This window comes from Thamnophis elegans, chromosome 3 (genome assembly GCF_009769535.1).
Source record: "Thamnophis elegans isolate rThaEle1 chromosome 3, rThaEle1.pri, whole genome shotgun sequence".
NCBI classification, from domain to species: domain Eukaryota; kingdom Metazoa; phylum Chordata; class Lepidosauria; order Squamata; family Colubridae; genus Thamnophis; species Thamnophis elegans.
The window spans coordinates 52,971,031-52,991,976 of NC_045543.1; the positions used below are offsets into that span (position 1 = coordinate 52,971,031).

At 42.8% G+C, this 20,946-nt stretch overlaps 1 protein-coding gene and 1 long non-coding RNA gene across 3 annotated transcripts in view; one reads left to right on the top strand and one right to left on the bottom strand.

Moving 5' to 3' along the window:
• SLC44A1 (solute carrier family 44 member 1) overlaps positions 1 to 5,463 on the top strand; it is a 113,457-nt gene extending 107,994 nt beyond the window's left edge. For both annotated transcript variants that reach the window (XM_032213169.1, XM_032213170.1), the window contains one exon: positions 1,260 to 5,463. In XM_032213169.1, the coding sequence (XP_032069060.1) occupies positions 1,260 to 1,283 (24 nt within the window). In that variant the 3' untranslated portion in view covers positions 1,284 to 5,463. The remainder of the gene's footprint in view (positions 1 to 1,259) is intronic.
• Positions 3,640 to 20,031, bottom strand: LOC116505785. The gene is made up of 3 exons (XR_004254972.1): positions 19,399 to 20,031; positions 14,937 to 14,993; positions 3,640 to 5,361 (listed from the first exon to the last, which is right to left on the bottom strand). It is a non-coding gene; the product is annotated as an uncharacterized LOC116505785 (long non-coding RNA).
• Positions 20,032 to 20,946: the final 915 nt, after the last annotated feature.

The following is a 20,946-nucleotide window of genomic DNA, read 5'->3' on the forward strand; positions in this document are numbered from 1 at the left end:
GCTCTGTCCTGGGTTGCTAATGGAATTCTGCAAGAGCCTGCAGCCACATCCAGATCACATTACTCTTCACTGTAAAGATGGCGAACATTCACTGCTAGATCTGTGATTTCTGCAACTGAACTTCTGATATATTTGATTGGAAAGCTCAGGAGTGAATGGAAGTAGAACTGTCATATTTTATTTCTGTTAGTATCAACAATCAAGTTATAGATTTCTTTGAGGGGATGTTCTGCTTTGATGAAAGCTTGAACAAACCACCTTAGTAAATTGCATCACAGCTTTGCCTCATTGAGGCATTGTAGAGCACCTCTTTGAAACAAAATAAAAGCAGTGTAGTCAGTAGTCTTTCATTTAGGCCTCATGATAGGCTATTTCCCCTATCAGTAAGGAAATAGATACAGAAACTCCTTTCAACCTGCTAAAATATCATTTTTCCTAGTTTTGCTTCTAACCCCATCCCCATCTCCTTTCTTTACCATTGTTCTTCTGTTTTATGACTAATGAATAAATATTGTAGGCTTCCTTGGTTTGAAAAACGTACTTGCTTATAACTGAGTATCAATAACTCAGAGACAAGAGCAAGTTCATTAACAAAGCATTATTACTGTAGTTTGTAGTCGGATTGAAATTAAAACATATGAGTATTTGTTTTTTCTGAATTAGCACCTACTTTGGAGATATTGCACTGGGTCAGAAAGTTTCCTTCCCTGCTCTTTTCCCGTAACTGACTCACATGCAAATTTACAATTAAAATGCCCTATCTGAAACAGCAGGACGACTACTCTGCATCCAAGAGAGAGCCTCAGAGGCTAAACAGTCATTTGTTGGGAATATTTTAATCCTGTACAGTTGGCATTAAGTTTGGTGGCCCAAATGCCTATTCTGGGAAGAGAACCATGGAAGCCATCCTAAGCTCCTTGAAAGAAATGCAATGAAATAAATTATAGTAAGCAACTACAGTCCATAAATATATACGTATAAATATTGTCTAAAGCTTTCAAGTTGAACTTTAAACATCTGTGTCAAAGAAACAGATTCTTCTTTATCCTCTGTATTTCTCTGCTATGATGCATGTGTGTTTGTTTTAAAAACCTCCAATTTCCCACATTTTTTTCACCAAAGAAATGCAATACTGTGTCTATTTAAAATTTAAATGTAGTTATAATTTTAAAATTAGTATTGTTTCTTAATTATGCTCTTGATCTAGAAACATGTTTAATTTTTAACTTTCCCCCCTCAATTTATAACTTCTTTTCCAGGTCTCTGGAGCAAGTTCATCTTGAAGCTGGTCAGCCAATATGGAAACCATTGACATTCCAAAACAATATCTATTTCTCTCTTTCTCTAGCTATCTCTCTTCTATATATATCTATATCTATATTATTTAAAAAGCAGCCAAAATCAGAGAAAAGGAACAGGGATTTAATACTTTTTTAATGATTATTTTTGTGAAACATGTACTCTTTTCATACGGGTGGCTTTTACAAGCAACTTTTATCATTGTTCCATTTTTAAAAAATCATTGTGGTTTGTGGAGATGTTATGATTGTAATCCAATAGAGATTTCAAAATTTGGAGGAGAATTCCACTATATTTAAAAACAATAATGCAAGATTTTCACATTTGGAATAACATAAGTAGGTCAAATAATTTCCCCACATTTTTATTTTTAATTAACATAACAGTTTAGAATTCAGTGAGTAATGACGGTTCTGGGAGGAAAAAAAAACCCCTTTGTTACAATTTTTTATTAATTAGAATCAGAATGGATAATACATTAATCATGTCAGATTTTGTTGCTTCTTTGTAGGATCAAGTAAGTTTAGCATATTCAGATTTTTTTGTATTATATAATTTAAGACATTAGAAAAAACACAACCCAACTCCTCAGGTATTAAGATATTGAGACAGCCCCTGAATCTGTGAAGGACAAACTAAAGATGTATGAGGAAGAATGAGTTTAATATGCAACTTCCGTCCTGTGTTATCTTATTTTCCCTGTTAGGTTTAATCTTGTCCTTTGCACATTGTTTTTTATTTGAACTAAGTAGATTCTTCACTTAAACAATTTAATAACAACATTCTGATGCTCAGCCTTAGATATGCTCCATTGTTGTTCGTTCATAACAATATGGAAAGATTTAAAGAGTAGAGACAAACTGTACTACTATACAAAAAATAAGTACTGTAAGTTGCTTGTGGTTTTTTTTGTTTTGTTTTGTTACTGTTGACCCATATCTGGGACATATTTCATTATACATTTGGTAATTTAGTGGAGTATAGTAGGAAAGAGCACATAAACATCATTTTGAAATGTCACTGTCTTAGTATATAATGTAGGTCTTAAAGTAGTCTCTGTATATTCATGGTCATGGGACCTGAGAGCCACATGAATACTTCAGAAACTTCCAGAAAGCAATATTTCTCTCCCATTCCATCTTCCTTCATTTTTAGAATAATTTTTTGTAATTTTTTTAGTAATCTGCTAAATACTGAGACTCTTATCCTCCTAAAAGTGTATGCGGAGAATATCAGAACTTCTTGGATATATGGAAACTGATTAATTTTCTTTTGTACCAAACCAAGATTTGTTTGGATGGTAGTATATTTGGGAATTGATAAGTATCTTTTCAATCTTTGGAGCCAAGAATGCAAATATATATTTTACATTGAATCTTGATCTTAAATTGATATTGTTGGCCTTTTTAATCTCTTTTTTTCCTGATAACATAGTATCTTAAATTTGAGACGGAAAGTTTATCCATTCATTCAGATGAAAAATGGACAATAAACTATTCAAATGATATTTAATGACAAATTGATATGAGAAGATACTATTGGGGATGTTTCTCTTTAAAGAAATATATCAACAAAATTTCTTCTCTGTGCTTAATTGCCAAATGTTATTTCATTTATCTTGGTAAGTTACCAATCTTTTCTCCTCTGAGAAATAGATATCTGTTTTTCTTTTGCATTCCCTGCTTTTACTCAGTCTAACCAATGCCTCTTACAGTATCCTCTATCCCCTTCCCAGTTTCATAAAGTAATGGTCTGATAACTCTACTTGTATCCTAATAGATTGTTTTATTCTTTCATCAGCCCTTATCTCTACACCTGCCCCAAACTTTAGTAAATGTTATCTTGGAATTTCACTAGAAGAAAATAGGAAAGTAAGTACAGATAGGAGAATAATTCAGCAACTTTTACTGCCAATCTATGCTGTACTTTAAATCCATTTGCCTTTCTGCAACTCTCATTCAACATCAATGATAGTTGTTTGCTATCATGTACAATTTGTCTCCTATTTGACTGGAAACACATGGAAATCTCTACGTTTTTTGATAGAAAGATGTTTAGGACCATCAGGATACTTTCATATTAATCATGCATTCTCGAAAAGCACATCTTGGTTTTCCTTTGATCATGTTGGTTTCTGAATAGAACTATGAGAAGGCATTTGGTACCATGTGAAATATTTGAATGATTGATCTATAACAAAAATTGATTTTTGAAACATTCTTGAGAGTAGATCATCTTCATACTCTAATTCCATGAAGTTTCTACCTTTTAACAGTTGGGATCATTTACTTCCTTTTTATCAATAGCCTTTCACTTTTAGGATATTGCTTTCTTCTCATATATTCTGAGGCTTGATCCATGTCCCTCATTCATTAGAAGATTGATTCTTATTATAGATCAGCTTTCTAGGGATGTTCTAAGATACAGTATAGTCCTTGAGATAATCAACTTTTATGTTAGTCAAGTTATAACTTTGTAAGTAATTGAGGAAGCAATTGAGAAAACTGGCTGCTTCTTTTGCATGGGGTCCATAACCAGGAGACAAACTGCTAAGTTTGTTCCTGATCATCTCACCAAAAATCATTATACAACAAAAGCTAGCATGATTGGGCCAGAACAACTATTTTAGATCTTACGGTGCAAGATGGTACTTTTATGGGGAAACATCCTGTAGTTTGAAGTAATAACCAGGAATGTGTTTCTGCTTCTGGTTTTTGTATTAGATCAAGACAAAAGCATGATTGGTAAACCTTGCTTTCCAGAAGGTTCCAGAGTTTGATAAGGCTCCTTCCCTATTAATATGAATAGCCAGAGACCTCTGGAAGAACTTCATTGCCTGTTGGTAGCTTTCATTTATCAAGTAATCAGTTTTGTGTGTTAAATTCCTTTCTTCATTCTGAAATTTACTATGTAATGAATGCTAATATTTCTCTGTTTGGCTTGATGTAATGATAAATGCTTATAGTGTAATTGCAGAGAATAATTTCATGATCTGTTTTATGCTATATATTCTTTTGTTACAATTTTTTAAAGAAACTATTTTTGTTAATATAAAAGTAAATATTTCAGAGTAAAATTTTTAAACTTTATTGCACTAAATGCAGATGTGGAGATAAAAAAAAGGAATGCCTCAGTAGTTGAATCACTCCAGAGAATCTTTTGGGAGAAGAGCTACTGTTCTAGGTAAGCTTAGTTAACAGTTATGAAATAGGTGTAGAGACAAGGTGACTGGCTACCAGTGTTTTTATATATGGCTGTTTTGATTCTGTGCTTCCTTTCAAAGGATGAGACCTTTTCAAACTGCTGCTGAATGAAACATAGCATTCTGTAATTAACTGACAGTCTTTGCTGTGTAACTAAATGCTTCAATTAATTTTTATAAATCATATAACATCTCAAATCTTTTCAGGCTACTTGCAATAAAATTCAGGACAGTTTAAAAGAAGAATAATCTTTTCTCAGTCAGTCAGATAATCCAATAAGTTTAACAAACTAGATTAGCCTCTGTTCCTGCTAACATGCTGATTTTACCAATGTGAATTATGCCATGAAATTTCATTTAGAGGTAGCTGACACAAATCAAGGTTTGGAATGCACATTTTAGCAGGAACCAAGGTACTAGTCTAGGCTTAATCTAGAGCACTGCTTTAAATCTCTTTAATGTAAATATTACATGTTACTGTAATGATATTGGAGGAGAATTATGAGGAGGAGCCTTAATATACAGGAGGAAGTTTTGTAGCTTTGCCCTGGCACTTAACTTCAGATGTAGATTGTTGTAAGTCAATGAAATGATATTTATTGTCAAAGAAATCTGGACTTAGCAGATTGAAAACCACAGCAATTGGACCACAAACAGAAAAGGAACGGCAAGACACTTAAGTAGCTCCTCCAAGGTTATCTGCCATTGAGTTCTACTTCAACAATGACTCAAGATAGGAGGCCTGGATTAGACTCACCACTGACATCATCCCAATTCCTGCATTCCAGGCTCCACAAACTTGTGTTCCCTGCTTGCTGAAAGCCTTGAGAAAAGAGATGCTTTTGGGTTTGAACTTGCAACTAGAATTGTAAAGAGAAACAAATTTTTGTATTTTTGTATACCTTGATTGTGCAGCATTTTTATATACAGGTCCTGTTTTACAAATAAAATTGGTTTCTTAACCCGGTGTTTAAAAAGTTTTATGGATATTACTTCTCTTAGGAGCTGTGATCTTCAAGATGAACATGTCCCCTATTTTCTGGCAGAAAGGTATACTTCAGGCTGGTAGCACTTGGAGACTTCTGAGATATTTTATCAAACATGAAACGGCACCTGACTGGTCAAATTAATTGCTTAAGCAGTGATATATTTAGGCAGAACTCATTAAAAAATAGAGCTATCCTCTGGTAAAGGGGAGGGGCAATACATTTTACAAATAAATACATAAATGCAATTGGGATTGCTTTTATGAAGATCCAAGCTAATAGTTTTGCAAAGCATAAGGATGCTTCTAACATTTTAGTATTAACCAAGAAATAGCAAGTTTTTCCTCAAAACTATTTTTATTTTGAAATGTACATTTTCTCATTTGGAATAAGGCCATTTATGAATCTCATAAATTCATTAATAAAATTATTTCCCAGATGGGTACATCACTAGCTCTAATCAGTTACAATTCCATTAATTCTGTTTAGTCTTCCATAGGACTAATGGAACATGATTTTATGATGACACACTTCAGTGATCCAGCAGCAAAATTTCATTTTTATGCATGTCCTGAAAATGTCCTGTCATATTTTTTTTTCAATTGGATTCTTAATTCTTGCAATATTAACTTTAACTGGCGATACCAAAAGGAGTCTATGTGATTTTGTAATTCAGAAGTGATTTAATCAAGTATTACATTTTTAAAAAATTTCAATATTCTCAGTTAAATAACATTAAGTTTTACTGAATCATGAAATTAAGGAACTCTAGTTCGTTCCTTGACTTATTTCTTCAAAACATTTTCTCATTTCTACTGCTGTTTTAATAGTTAAGTCCCTGAGATCACATTTCTTCTGATTGTTCTAGGGGACTAAATTGCTAGACAACTTTGTTCAATTTGGACTCAAGAGAAAGGGATGCAACTTCCATATTGTTTTAAGCACACCACATGATATAGCATGACACAGTCCTGCAATGTGAGCGCCCCAGGTCAGGTCTTCTTTTATGATAACACCCAGAAAGTTAAAACTGGCCACTTGCTCCACTCTGTCTCCATTGATAAACAAGGGCTGGATGTCTGATCTATTCCTTCTACAGTCCACTATAAGCTCCTATGCCTTATTGGTGTTAAGGACCAAGTTATTGTCTCCACACCAACTGGTCCACCTATCGATAGGCAGACTCATCCTCCCCAGAGATGTATCATCTAAAAATTTAGTAATAGTATTACTAGTGTGAGTGGGAATGCACATAAAGAGTATAGAGCAGAGATAGCGAACCTTTTTGGCACTGAGTGCCCAAACCAGAATGTGCACGCATCCATGCACATGTGTGCACTGGAGTGCCGGAAATCTGAAAACCAGCTGGCCAGTGTGCATGGACGTGCCAGAAACCAGAATAGCATCTGGTGATGGCATGCGTGCCCACCGAAAGGGCTCTGCATGCCATCTCTAGCACATGTGCCATAGGTTTGCCATCACGGGTATAGAGTAAGGGACTTAACACGCAGCCCTGTGCTGTACCAGTGTCAGGAATAAGGGCTGAAGAGATACGATTACCTAATCTGATGTGGCCCTCAATGAAATTGAGTTTGACACCCCTGCTCTAAAGATAAAGATACTTTAGGTTGGAGGTAGCACTACCCCGCTCTGCTCACACATGAGGTTTTTAAATGGTATTTAATCCTCATCATTTTAATTATTTTTAAATTTTATATTTTTAATACGTTGTAAGCTGCCCAAAGTCACCTTGGGCGGCTTGCAATGTAGTAAAAATAGAAATGTAAAACAATTAGAGATATAAGAACAACCTTAGTTATAAAGTGATTTATGAAGTCAGTTTGGATAGTGAGATGGAAGGCATACACATTTAATAAATAGAACCCACTTAAACAAGTCAAAGTAATATATAAATCATTTATTGAGGGAAATGATCCAAAGCTACATATATGTGTGTGAACCAGAGGTGGGTTCCTACCAGTTCGCACTGGTTCGGCCGAACACGTGGTAATTTGGCCTGAGCCGCAGAACTGGCAGTGACCTAGGCTGGCCACGCCCCCGAACCGGTTCCCTGGTCTCTGCTGCCATGATTTTTTTTCTTGGTCTTCGTGTGAAGTGCATGTGAAGCAAACCGGTACCAACACCAGTAGGAACCCACCCTGTTGTGAACCTTTGCTTTCAGTAACTTGGGTGCCCCACCCACCTTTCACTGTACAAGTGCATTCACAAAGTCTCCCTTCTGGAAAACTTCTCAGGAAGATTACTGCACCAAGCCTGGTTCCATAGAATTGCAGCATCTAGATGAGGGGTAGTCAACCTTTTTATACCTACCGCCCATTTTTGTATCTCTGTTAGTAATAAAATTTTCTAACCGCCCACCGGTTCCACACTAATAGTGATTTATAAAGTAGGGAAGTAACTTTACTTTATAAAATTTATAAAGCAGAGTTACAGCAAAACCCTACCGCCCACCATGAAAGCTGGAACGCCCACTAGTGGGCGATAGGGACCAGGTTGACTACCACTGATCTAGATTGTTGAATACTAGCGCGGGAAATGAGGTCTCTCTTTCTGGTTGGTTCTTGGGCGGAGCCGGTTCAATCCTCGCCTGATTGGTCAAGCTACTCGACGCCCCATTGGCTCCTTGCTTAAACTCGGAGGTATAAATGTTTGGCGCGAACCACGCCACGTTGAATCGTAGTTACTCTGTTGAATAAAGGTTGCTGCTTAGTTTATCCTCGTGTCGCGTCCTCTTTCCTCGCTCCAAGATGCAAAACTGGCGACGAAGGTGGGATGAGATCCCCGCGACCACGGAGAAGAACAAGCCAGCTTGCCACCGCGTCTGAACCAGCACGGACACGCTCTTCAGGCTGAGAACCCCGGCAGCGAATGTAAAAATTTTTCCGCCCTCTTTCTCCCCCTCTCTGTTTTTGTACTACAATGGCATCAGCGCTTCCTCCTTTTGCGCCGTTCGGATCTGCCGGAGAATCATGGGATGGCTTCATGGAGCGTTTCGAGTGCTATTTAATTGCATCGAAGAACCGGGCACAGACCGACGAAGAGAAATGCAGTTTCTTCTTGTCCTGCTGTGAGCCTTCCATGTTCGCCTCTGCGAGAGCTCTGGCCGCCCCGAGGCCAGCTTACAAACTTGGGTGGGATGAGCTGATGTCCAGGTTGAGGGATCATTACGCTCCCTCACCTTCTCTGATCGCACGCCGTTTCACCTTCCGCCGCCGAGTGCAAAAGCCCAACGAATCCATCAGCCAGTTCCTAGAGGCTTTGCGCACAGTGGCCGCCCAGTGCGATTTTGCAGACCTGGAGGAGAACCTCGTGGAGCAGTTTGTATGCGGGGTCCGTGACGTGCAATTGCGCAGCCGCATGCTCCGGAATCATAAAATTACCTTGGTGCAAGCCGTGGAGACCGCACGAGCAGCAGAGCTCTCCGAACAATCCACGGCCGACATCGAACGCCTCCAGCTGAAACCCCCCGCGCAAACTGCTGCGGGGCCTCCCACCCAGACGAACCTCGTCGACGACCTCTCTCCTACGGAAGATGAGGAGGAGGAAACCGTCGGGCAAATGAGGACGCAGCCGAAGCGGAGACCACACCAGCAACCACCGACGCCCGCTCAGCCAGTCTCAAACGCACCTTGCCGCGGATGCGGCGGCCGCCACAGCCGCGCATCCTGCCCGTTCCGTTCCGCTGTCTGCCGTCGCTGCCGAGGAGAAGGACACCTCGCCAGGGTCTGCCGGGCTCTTGTGCCAGCCCCATCGTTTATGCAGCCCAGCGACCAACGCCAGGCACCGCAACGCCGCCAACAACCACGTCCTGCGAGGCGAGCCGAGGACTGCCATTCTACCTACCAGCTCCCTAGCGCCGACTGCGTGGTTTACCAGGCTTCCCACGTCCCCGCCGGCGATCGCAAAATTAGCACCGCCGTCCGACTTGAAGGTCAGCTTTGCCGAATGGAGGTGGACTCTGGGTCTTCCCGTTCCCTTTTATCTTGGGCCCTGTTTTCCCGCCTTTGCCCTAGGGTTCCCCAGAGTAAATTGCGCCCCGTTGGGGTCTCCCTCTTAGACTACCAGGGAAATGGGATTCCCACGGCAGGAATATTCCACATCCGGGTGGAATACGGAGATTTTAAGGGGAAACTTCCAGTTTGAATTGTCAGGAATGACCTGCCCGCTCTCCTTGGGTTGGATTGGTTTCCCGCCTTGGGCCTCACTATAGAGGGGGTGCACAGGGTAGTTCCCCGTACCGTAGACAGCGTTTTAGATGAGTTCGCAGATGTGTTCGATGGGAAATTGGGCTGTTATAAGGGCACCCCCATTTCCCTTTGCCTCGATCCCCAGGTCGTGCCCATCAGGCTGAAGGCACGTAGGGTCCCTTTCGCATTGAGAGCAAAGGTAGACGCGGAACTTGATAAGCTTATAGAGCAGGGGGTAATTGAGCCCGTAGATCATGCCTGTTGGGAAACCCCCATAGTTCTCCCGGTCAAACCCGATGGATCGGTGAGAATATGTGCCGACTATAAGTCGACCATCAATTTGGCCCTGCAGGCAAATCCATATCCCGTTCCCGTAGTACAACACCTACTCCACTCCTTAGGGCAAGGCCGTATTTTCGCCAAGTTAGATATGGCACAGGCCTACCAGCAGCTTCCCGTAGATGATGACGCGGCTACAGCCCAGACCATCGTCACTCACCGCGGGGCCTTCCGTTGCCGCCGTCTTCAATTCGGCGTTTCGGTTGCCCCGGGGATTTTTCAGAGCCTCATGGAGCGGTTGCTCCACGGGCTCCCAGGCGTCGTTCCTTATTTTGACGACGTCCTGGTCGCAGCCCCCAGCCACTCGGAACTCCTGAAAATACTGCGGGAGGTCCTCACACGTTTTAGGGAGGCAGGACTGAAACTAAAGCGCAGCAAATGCGAAATCGCTGTCCCCAAAGTAGAATTTTTGGGATTTCTCATCGATGCACAAGGTATCCATCCCACTCCTTCCAAAGTTGCCGCCATCAAAAACGCACCGGCACCCACCTCTAGGGCGGAATTGCAGGCGTTCCTGGGGCTTTTAAATTTCTATGCCCCTTTTATCCCCCACAAGGCGTCGTTAGCTGAGCCGCTACACCGACTGCTTGATCGGTCAGCGGCCTGGAAATGGGGTAGCCGTGAAGCGCACGCGTTCGCGGCTATAAAAGATATTTTAACCTCGTCGGCAGTCCTAATTCAATATAGCGATAGGATGCCTCTAGTCTTGACGTGCGACGCCTCCCCCTATGGCATAGGGGCGGTTCTGAGCCATGCTCTCCCAAACGGCTCAGAGGCTCCCATAGCCTTCTACTCCCGGACACTCTCCTCAACGGAGCGGAACTACAGCCAAATTGATAAAGAAGCTCTGGCTGCAGTGTCCGGCGTTAAGCGATTCCATGATTACCTCTATGGCAGGAATTTCACCCTCGTCACGGATCACAAGCCGCTCCTGGGGCTATTGGCAGGCAACAAGCCAACCCCCCCCCATCTTGTCTCCCCGCATGACACGCTGGACTGAGTTCCTAACAGCGTATTCGTATACGCTGTTATACCGTCCGGGTAAGCAGTTAGGGCACGCAGACGCCCTGAGCCGTTGCCCCTTGCCACAGACGGATACAGCCCACGTGCCCGCTCTTTCTATCTTGTCCATTGCCGAATCCGACCTCCCCGTCTCTGCCGCGGATGTTGCAGCTTGCACAAAGGCCGACCCCGTATTATCCCAAGTAGCTTCATGGGTTTTGAGGGGTTGGCCCGCGGAAAAGGTAGCGGAAGGATTCCGACCATTTAAAGCACGACAAGCCGAACTTGCCCTTCACGGGGGTTGTCTTGTTTGGGGGGATAGGGTAGTGATTCCCACAGCCCTACGGGCACGAATCCTGCCCGCACTCCACAAAAACCATCCAGGCATAGCGAGAATGAAAGCCTTAGCCCGCAGTTATGTGTGGTGGCCCTTGCTAGATTCGGAAATTGCAGATTACGTAGGCCGATGCAAGATATGCCAAAATTCTAGGCCGAATCCCCCCACAGCCGCCCCTCGCGAGTGGGAAATTCCTAGAGGCCCATGGTCCCGTTTACACATTGACTTTGCCGGCCCCTTCCACGGCCGAAACTTCATGATAGTAGTCGATGCTTACTCTAAGTGGGTGGAGCTGGTAATCATGACTTCCACTACAGCAGAGAGCACAGTGAGGGCCCTTCGTAAGATGTTCGCCACACATGGGTTACCGGATGTGATAGTCTCAGATAATGGGCCCCAGTTTACCTCCACCACATTCCAAGAATTCCTGGCCAAACAAGGAATCAGACACGCAGCCACAGCCCCTTATCATCCAGCGAGTAACGGCCGGGCGGAGCGCGCAGTTCGCTCAGCCAAAGAAGCCTTGGGCCGCATGGATCAGGGCGATTGGCAAGAAAGAGTGGCGGCTTACCTTTTGAGCCAACACTCCATACCCTGTCCAACGACTAATAAAAGTCCTGCGGAGCTCTTGATGGGTAGGAGATTGCGAACCCCCCTAGACAGACTCCATCCACTTTACGCAGGGGATCTGCCGAGCAACCTGGGGGCCCTCCCTTCCCACGCGTTTAAGTTAGGGGATCCCGTCTGGGCCCGTTCCTTTTCTGGGGATCCACGGTGGGTTCCCGCAACCATCACAGCCCTGACTGGCCCCTGTTCCTTCAGGGCCGGCCTGGCCGACGGAACACAATGGAGGCGCCACCTGGACCAGTTAAGGCGACGCCTCCCCGCGGAAGCAGACGGCCCGAGCCTCGCAGACATTCGTTCTCAGCATGAGCTACCCTCGATGACCTTTTCCCCAACGGACTGCCTCCACTCGGGGAACGGAGGACAAGCCGATGCGAGCTTTTCGGACAGACGTGCTTCATCCGGCTATCCTTCTCCTCGAAGCCCTTACCGAGACTCTGAACCTACATCTCAACCGGATTGCATGGGGCCATTGTCGGACACCCTTGTTGCCACGGAGACGCCATCTCGGACAAATGGACATCAGGCATGGGGCCTGGGGCCAGCACCATCCCTCGGGGCCGCGTCGCAGACTCACCGCCCCGCCATGGACACGCTTCCGCCGGCAGTTTCCCCCCCGACGACAACTGCCGGGGAGTTACGAAGGTCGGGACGAGAGCGTCACCGTCCCACCTACTTACAAGACTATGTTTGCCCCATCTAAGGGTATCTTGACTAGGGGGGGGAGGGGTGTTGAATACTAGCGCGGGAAATGAGGTCTCTCTTTCTGGTTGGTTCTTGGGCGGAGCCGGTTCAATCCTCGCCTGATTGGTCAAGCTACTCGACGCCCCATTGGCTCCTTGCTTAAACTCGGAGGTATAAATGTTTGGCGCGAACCACGCCACGTTGAATCGTAGTTACTCTGTTGAATAAAGGTTGCTGCTTAGTTTATCCTCGTGTCGCGTCCTCTTTCCTCGCTCCAAGATGCAAAATAGATGTTAGTCACATCTTCCAAAAGATGTCCCCCAAGAAGGGCGCTTGAATTTAGCTTTGTGATAAGCAGCTAAAGGTTCTCATCATAGAAGGCCCACCCACAGCAGATATCCATCTGTGTGTAAGCAATTTTGCCTTCTAAGTGCCATGATAATTAGTACAAACAATAATGAAATGGCCTGTATAAAAACTATTTTGGTAGTCCAGGATAAAAGAGGAGTAATAATAAAAGGGCCAGATGATCTAGCGAAAGCTATAAATAGGCACAGCTTCAGGTCAAACCCGACAAGGCTGGTACACCATGGTGTTTTCAACTCCACAGCATAATTTCACAGGGTTTTTTTTTGGTTTAGTAAACACAGGGTCTGATAATGCTAAAAGCCTAGCAGAATTGCACAAAATCTAGCTAAATTGCTCAATTAGCCAATCATTGCTTTCCAAGTGGGCATGAAATAAAGTGCTTCTAGCTTTTGATGGCAATTATTGCCCTAAAAATGAAGGAAGGAAGGAAGGAAGGAAGGAAGGAAGGAAGGAAGGAAGGAAGGAAGGAAGGAAGGAAGGAAGAAAGAAAGAAAGAAAGAAAGAAAGAAAGGAGACAGAAGAGAGCAATGAATATCACCTGGAAAGGCTTCTGCAGTGCTGAGCCATGCTGAAATATTTTATCTAGACAGATAGAAGGAAACTATCCTAGAACTTCCAGAGAACATATCAACCAGGAAACTGAACAAGGACTTTACAATCTTCCAACTAGGTAATGTTCTTCACCTAAATATAGATAAATTTAGGGCCATCTTGTGAGTACACTCATGATGCTCTTCAAACTTTGGATTGGATGGGTTGTTTTCCCCTTCCCTATTTTGGTATTAGCAGGGGGCATGATAGTTCAGCAGTTAAAGACCCTGAGTTTGTCAGCTTCAAAGCTGACAGTCTGGGTTTAATACCTGAGTACTGTGTGATGAGTGAGCTACCGCTACTTGCCTCTGCTGCTGCCCACCTAGTAGTTCATAAGCATACAAATGCGAGTAGATAAATAGGCACCACTTCAGTGGGAAGGTAACTATTATGCACACCTTAGGGTACAGTCATGCTGGCCACATGATGCTGGAAAGGATCTTCAAACAATGGTGCCTTTCTCAGCTAAGAAACTGAGATAAGCAACGCCCCCTAGAGTTGGACACAACTGGACAGGGGAAACCTTTATTCTTTAATGTTGGTATTATCCTGCCTGGTGAAAAGATCTGAAATACTGAAAGTTTTTCATTCTAGTTCATGCTGAATTTATATTGACTGATTAAATTTAGTTGCAAGTCTATCCCCACTGAATTTGAAGAAAGCTAAACTTGACTTATTTATTGCTTTATAATTATCTACGATTTCATCCATGACCTGAGTGAACTCACTGAATAGCTTCTGCCTTTGTCCCCCATTTCAATGTGGAATCAACCAATATTGACTCAAGAAAAATATGAAAAGAGAATATATATGATTTTTTAACCCCCAGCCCCCATCAAATGAACTTAATAAAATTAATTTACCCACCACCAAGTAAGTGGCCTTTGGACTTCAGTCTGAGTAGGGGAAAAAATAGCTTGGAAAGGAAATAGCTATTTCAGTTAAAAACAAGTCTTGCTTAAAGATTAACCCAATTTGGAGTCAGACATAGCACGAAGTCACACTGTACTTAGTTGTAACTTACTGTTTAGCTAGTCATCATGGTTTATATAGTAGTTATCATATATACCTATTCAGCTCATTAGAGTTTATTCCATACAAATGGTCCTCAATTTACAATCATTCATTTAGTAACCATTCAGCATTATGTGGCACTAAAAAAAGTGGCTTTACTACTGGCGCTCACACTTATACGACTGCTTTCCCAGTCAGCTCCCAACAAGTAAAGTCAATGAGGGAATGAGATTTGCTTAACAATCATGTCAAAAAAGGTCATAAAATTGGACACAACTCACTTAACAAACTCATCACTTAGTATATGGTTCCAAATGTGGTTGTAATTCGAGAACTACCTGTAAATAAATCAAGAATGATACATTTCTAACATGATCAGTTCTATGTATGGAGCACTCACAAGTTCTTTCACTGTATGCTATCAAATCAGTGTCAACTCATACCGATTAAAAATAATATTTTCAGACATTTATGGTATAGATGGGGGCCTCCTGTAGCTGGGCTAGCATATTTTTTGCACACCAACACGATCCAACACCCTCTTCTGTCTCTTTGATCTGTTAAAGTGTGTTTAGCTAAATCTCTGAGTGCCTCAGTCACAGTTACCATACTGTATATAAAATGTTGTTTATGGGTAAATGAATGAGGGCAAGCCAGTTGGTGAGACAGTTTTCTATGCAAGATTTTCGGAAGAACAGCGTCTCCAATGTGTAATTATGTATGCTAATTATTCTGGAGGGAAATCTATAATCTTGTCTATATAGAATATGTCTCGGTTATCCAAGAAGGCTGGGTTGTTTTTTTGCCACCTGTCAGATTTGCAGGGATAAACAGGGAAGATGAACAAAGCAATGAACGCTAACAAATTAAGCCATAAAACAGCAGATTAGGAACTTCCTGAGTAGCAATCATTCAAGTTCTACCTAAACTATGATAGGCAGCCAATGGTAGCCAACACTGGCCGCTTGTCCTTGGCTTCCTTTTAAGATCCATTGTTTCTGGCAGTCTGCAGACGAGGCAAGCAGAATCCATCTTCTCTTTCTTTGCTTGCCTCAATTTAATAAGTGCAAAATGTGAGGCCGAGCCAGGCTCTTGTTCTAGCTAACATTTCACTGAAGGTCTTTTTGGGGCCGAATTGCAGACATTTGCATTTACAGCCTGACATGGAACACCGCTGGGATTGTTTTTAGTGATAAAGCAGAATGATGTCATGGTAAAGGTGCTGCCTTAGAACCCAGGAGACTTGAGTTCTGGTTTCACCTCAGTCAGGAAAGCCAGCCAGGTGACTGTGGGCCAGTCACTCCCTCTGAATTTAATCCATCTCACAATCTGAGCCAGGGGAATTAAATATGTTCACTGCTTTGAGTTAACCAAGCATATATAGGTGGTCTGTGACTTACAACCATGCCTTTAGTGACTCTTTGAAGCAGTGGTATGATTCAACTTTTTTTACTACTGGTTCTGTGGGCGTGGCTTGGTGGGCATGGCATGGCATGGTTTGGTGGGCGTGGCAGGGGAAAGTTACTGCAAAATCCCCATTCCCTCCGGATCAGCTGGGACTTGGGAGGCAGAGAATATATGGGGGCAGGGGCAGTCAGAGGTGGTATTTATCAGTTCTCCGAACTACTCAAAATTTCTGCTATTGGTTCTCCAGAACTGGTCAGAACCTGCTGAATACCACCTCTGCTTTGAAGTTACAACGGCACTGAAAAAGTAATTTATGATCAGTCCTTGCACTTACAACCATCAAGTGGCAGATTAAGGTTTACTGGTGCCCTAAACACTGACAAATCTTGGTGCCCCCCCCCTTTGTACATACTGTACAAATCTTCATTGTTTTTTCTTTCTTTCTCAACTTTGTGATGCCCTCTTGGGCCTGGTGCCCTAAGCAAGTGCTTAGTCTGCTTAATGGTAAATCACCACTGCAACCATCTCAGCCTTCCCACAGTCACATGATCAAAATTCAGGCATTCAGCAATTGGCATATACTGTATTTTTTGGGCCCATTTTTTTTAAAAAAAACGGCACGAATAGCCTTTAGGAGATTTGTAGAGTGCTCGGGGTGGGGGTGGGGGTAAAAACGAGCAAAAAAATTTGGCCCATTTTTTGCTCATTTCTGCCCTCCCCTGCCCCCAGGAGCTCTCTGAAAGCTTCCTAAAAGCTATGCATGGCTTTTTGGTGAAGGGCGTGGGGTTTCGGGAGGCAAAAAATGCTGTATTCAGTGTATAAGATGCACCCAGATTTTCAGCCTCTTTTTTGAGGGAAAAAGGTATGTCTTATACTCCAGAAAATATGGTATTTGCAACAGTTGCAGTCTCCTGGAATCAGTTAATTGCCACCTGTGACCTGCATCTGTGACCACATGATACACTTAGCAACTGCAATGATTTGTTTAACATAGGTCAAAAATCAAACATGACTGATTTAACAGTCACTTGCTTAGCAACAGAAATTCTGGTCCCAATTTAAGTAATGAAATTACTGAAGCTACTGTTAGGTCAAAGAACAGAAGTCAGGTAACCCTCGACATATGACTACAATTGAGCCTAACATTTCTCTTGCTAAGTGAAACATTGGTTCAGTGAGTTTTTCCCATTTTATGACTTTTCTTGACACAGTTGTTAGGTGAATCACTGTGGTTGTTAAATTAATCACACTGTTGTTAAGTGAAATTGGTTTCTCCATTGACTTTGCTTGGCAGAAGGTCACAAAAGGTGATCACATGACTTCAAGACCTCAGGACACTGCAACTGTCATAAATATGAGTCAGTTGCCAAGCATCTGAATTTTGATCACATGACCATGGGGATACTACAATGGTTGTGTGAAAACTGGTCATGAGTCATTGTTTTAGTGTTGTACTTGGAACAGTCACTAAATGAACTCTGTAAGTCAAGGACTACCTGTATAACCTAATTCTGCAAAATAATTTCGCATTCAGGTTGACTTCAGTGCATGCAGTCATAGGCACAAATGTACACAAGAGCCACTCTTACGTTTTTGAAAAGCACCAACTTTCTGTGGGATTGTGTATGGCTTTTATTCTGATACCAAAAGCAAAAAGGGGGCGATTTTAAACAAATTCATTGAATCTGAAAATGCAAAAGCAATGAAGCTCTCCCAAACAGCTCTCCATGTATGTGAGAAAACGACACAACCTGCCTTCCATTGAGGACCTGTATACTGCATGAGTCAAAAAGAGGGCTGTGAAAATAACTATAGACTGCTCACATCCTGGACATAAATTGTTTCAACTCCTACCCTCAAAATTACGCTATAGGGCACAGCACACCAGAACAACAGTTGTTTCCCGAATGCCATCACTCTGCTTAACAACTAATTCCCACAGCACTGTCAATAATTTACTAAGACTGTATTACTATTCTCTTCCTTCTTAGTATCTGTCTCTCCCCACTTATGACTATAACTTTGTTGCTTGTAGCTTTCAATTTGTATTGTTTTATTTGTTTTTTAGTATGATTTGATAGCTTATTAGTAACCTTGATTATAACTAAGTGTTGTATCTTATGATTCTTGATAAATATATTTTATTCTCCTTATTTACACTGAGAGCTTATGCACCAAAGACAAATTCCTTGTGTGTCCAATCACACTTGGTCAATAAAGAATTCTATTCCATTCTTGTGCTCTCATCCTTGCAATGTCTGATTTTCTTAAAAGGCGTTCTTTCTCTGGGGGGCCTCCAAAATAAAGACTACCTTCTCCATTTTAGTGTGTCCTTAGGGAGAGAGGGGGCGGGCGTGTTGTTCAAACTGGACCCTACCTGAGGAGCTGTGATGAATGTCTGCAGCTTCAGCAATTTCTTGCTTTGGATGTTACTGGGAATCAATACCCAATTTCTTATCCACTGTGTTAGAAAGGGTTGATATTCATGTCAATATTTGCTTCCTGCTGTTTAAATCCCTGACCTTATCCCTTTCCAAGCAATCTTGAACCTATGAACATTGGGAACTTCCAGCATCGATAAAATGCTGCACAGGGACTGGCTCAGCCAGCAATCAGGAGAGAATTCATCAGTCCTTGCGCTCAATAGATCTCTGGGGACGTGACCTATCCCCTCCAGCTGTCCTTGACAAGATCAGCTTGCTTATCAGGCATGTGCTTTGAGTCAACAAGCCCTAAGTCATTGCTCCTCTTCCCAGAGGGAGCATCAAAATCACAGCCTGATCCCTGTAGGTTATATGGGAGAACCAAGCCCTTTCTAGGACAGCAGAGGCCCTCCTCCTGCCCCACTGCCCATGATGGAAACTGCCCAGTCCCAAATTCGAGACCAGCTGATTCTGCTCTCTGCCAACAGTTCTGGCCTCTTCCTTTCAATTTACAGAATGATTTCCACCACTGTGTTAAGTGGCACAGCTTCCTTGTGCTCTTAGAGGGTCTTTTCCTTCCCTTGGATTAACTCCTCTTAAAACTCTTTATGTTCCAATATTGAAGTGCAAATCCTCCCTTCTTTTTCAATCCCTGGACAAAACTAGGCAGAAGACACCTGTGCCATTTATTATGGGAGAAAAGGGGTTCCTTCCTGTACTGGCTAAATTCCACCTTGTAAGTTTAGCATAATGCTTGAGTTCTGTGGGTAAGCAAATATGGAAGGTGGTTTTCATTGGTCATGCTTCTTAAATGGATTAGTCGTCAATGAGTATGTTCAACGTTAGTTAAATAGTACATTTTTAGTGGAACACTAATATGACACATTGAATGCAAATATAACACAGTTCACACCTTGTGCAAATTGATCAAATTACCATCCGTGGCACAACCCTTAGATAAAATCTTTCTCCATCAAATGTCATCTTTCTCCATTTTTCCCTTCAGCAATCTTCATCTACTCTCCCATCCAATCAATGGTCCAATTTGCCAACTCTCATAAGATGTTTCACCATTGTACTTTCCCCTCACTTCCAGTCAGCCAGCGCATATTCAAATGGTTTTCTTACTGGTTAAGACAAGAACACAAACAATGCATATTAAATCTCAGTATCCACAAGTTTGGAAGCTTCGCCAAAGACCATCTAGGCCATCTTTTGCTAATACAAAGCATCAATGGGTAGCAGTATAGATAACTTGTGCTGATTTTTGAAAGAATTTTTATTGTTCATTTCCTCTGTACCATGACTGGAAGTCATCAGATAATTACATACCTGCTCACCAGTGTTAAAAATTGATAGTATGAGAGTTACATTTACAGCTCCCCCATAAACAGAAAGGCCCGGTAGAAAAATCCCACAGCACCCTCTACTGGCCATGTAATCAGAAGAGTTGCAAAAAATTATATAGTATAGGCATCCAACTAATACCACATACTTTTATCTCATATATATATATATATATACACACACTAAGGTGACCAGATGTCCCGATTTTTGCGGGACGGTCAAGCTTTTGCACAATTTGTCCTGTGTCCCAGAGCGTTCTTAAAAAGTCCCGATTTTTGTGACCGGACCGGAAGTAAGCCTGCCCCGCCCCCAGCCCTGTATACCCGTCCCAGCCGGCCAGTATTTTGTCCCTTCTGTCTCCCCGTTGCTCAGAAAAGCAACTCTGGGAAGGTCCTTTGCTAGCAGGCAGGTTCTAGGATGCCTGCCGCCACCAAAGGACCTTCCCGGAGTTGCTTTTCTGAGCAACGGGGAGACAGAAGGGACGCAATCTCCTTTCATTCTCTCTCTGCCTCATTCACTCATTTGGGCAGCAGAAAACGAAAGAAAATTGCATAGCCGAGGACAAGGGAGCCTGCAGCCTCCTTCATTCAAACGTTCAGGCAGTGGGGATGGGGGGGGGGCTTTCTCGCATGCCTTCTTTCTCTGAAGCCGCGACGGATTTAGCAAACTGGGCAGCGCGTGCCTTTGGGATTGTGCAGCAGCCGAAGATCGCCTGGTTAAAAAGGAGGAAGAGGAGGCTCCACTAGTCCGGAGCCCATCCGCAAGGGCAGGGATCCACACACACACACACATACACAGGGAGGGAGGAGAGACAGAGAGACACAGGCACAGAGAGAATGACAGAGAGAGAAACAGAGGGAGGGAGGGAGATAGAGGCAAAGAGCCACACAGAGAGTGAGAGACAAACAGATACAGAGAGAGAGAGAGGGAGGGAGGGAGGGAGTGTTTATGCACAGAAGGAAGATTTAAAACTTCGGAGTGAATCCAGGAAGAAGGAAGAGATGGAGGACTGGCTTTTCGCTCCGATTTCTGATCCCCCAGCTGTTAGTGACGGAGGAGGAGGAGGATGAAAGAAGGGGTTGCATTTTTGTCAGGCTGAAAGCTCATTCTGTGG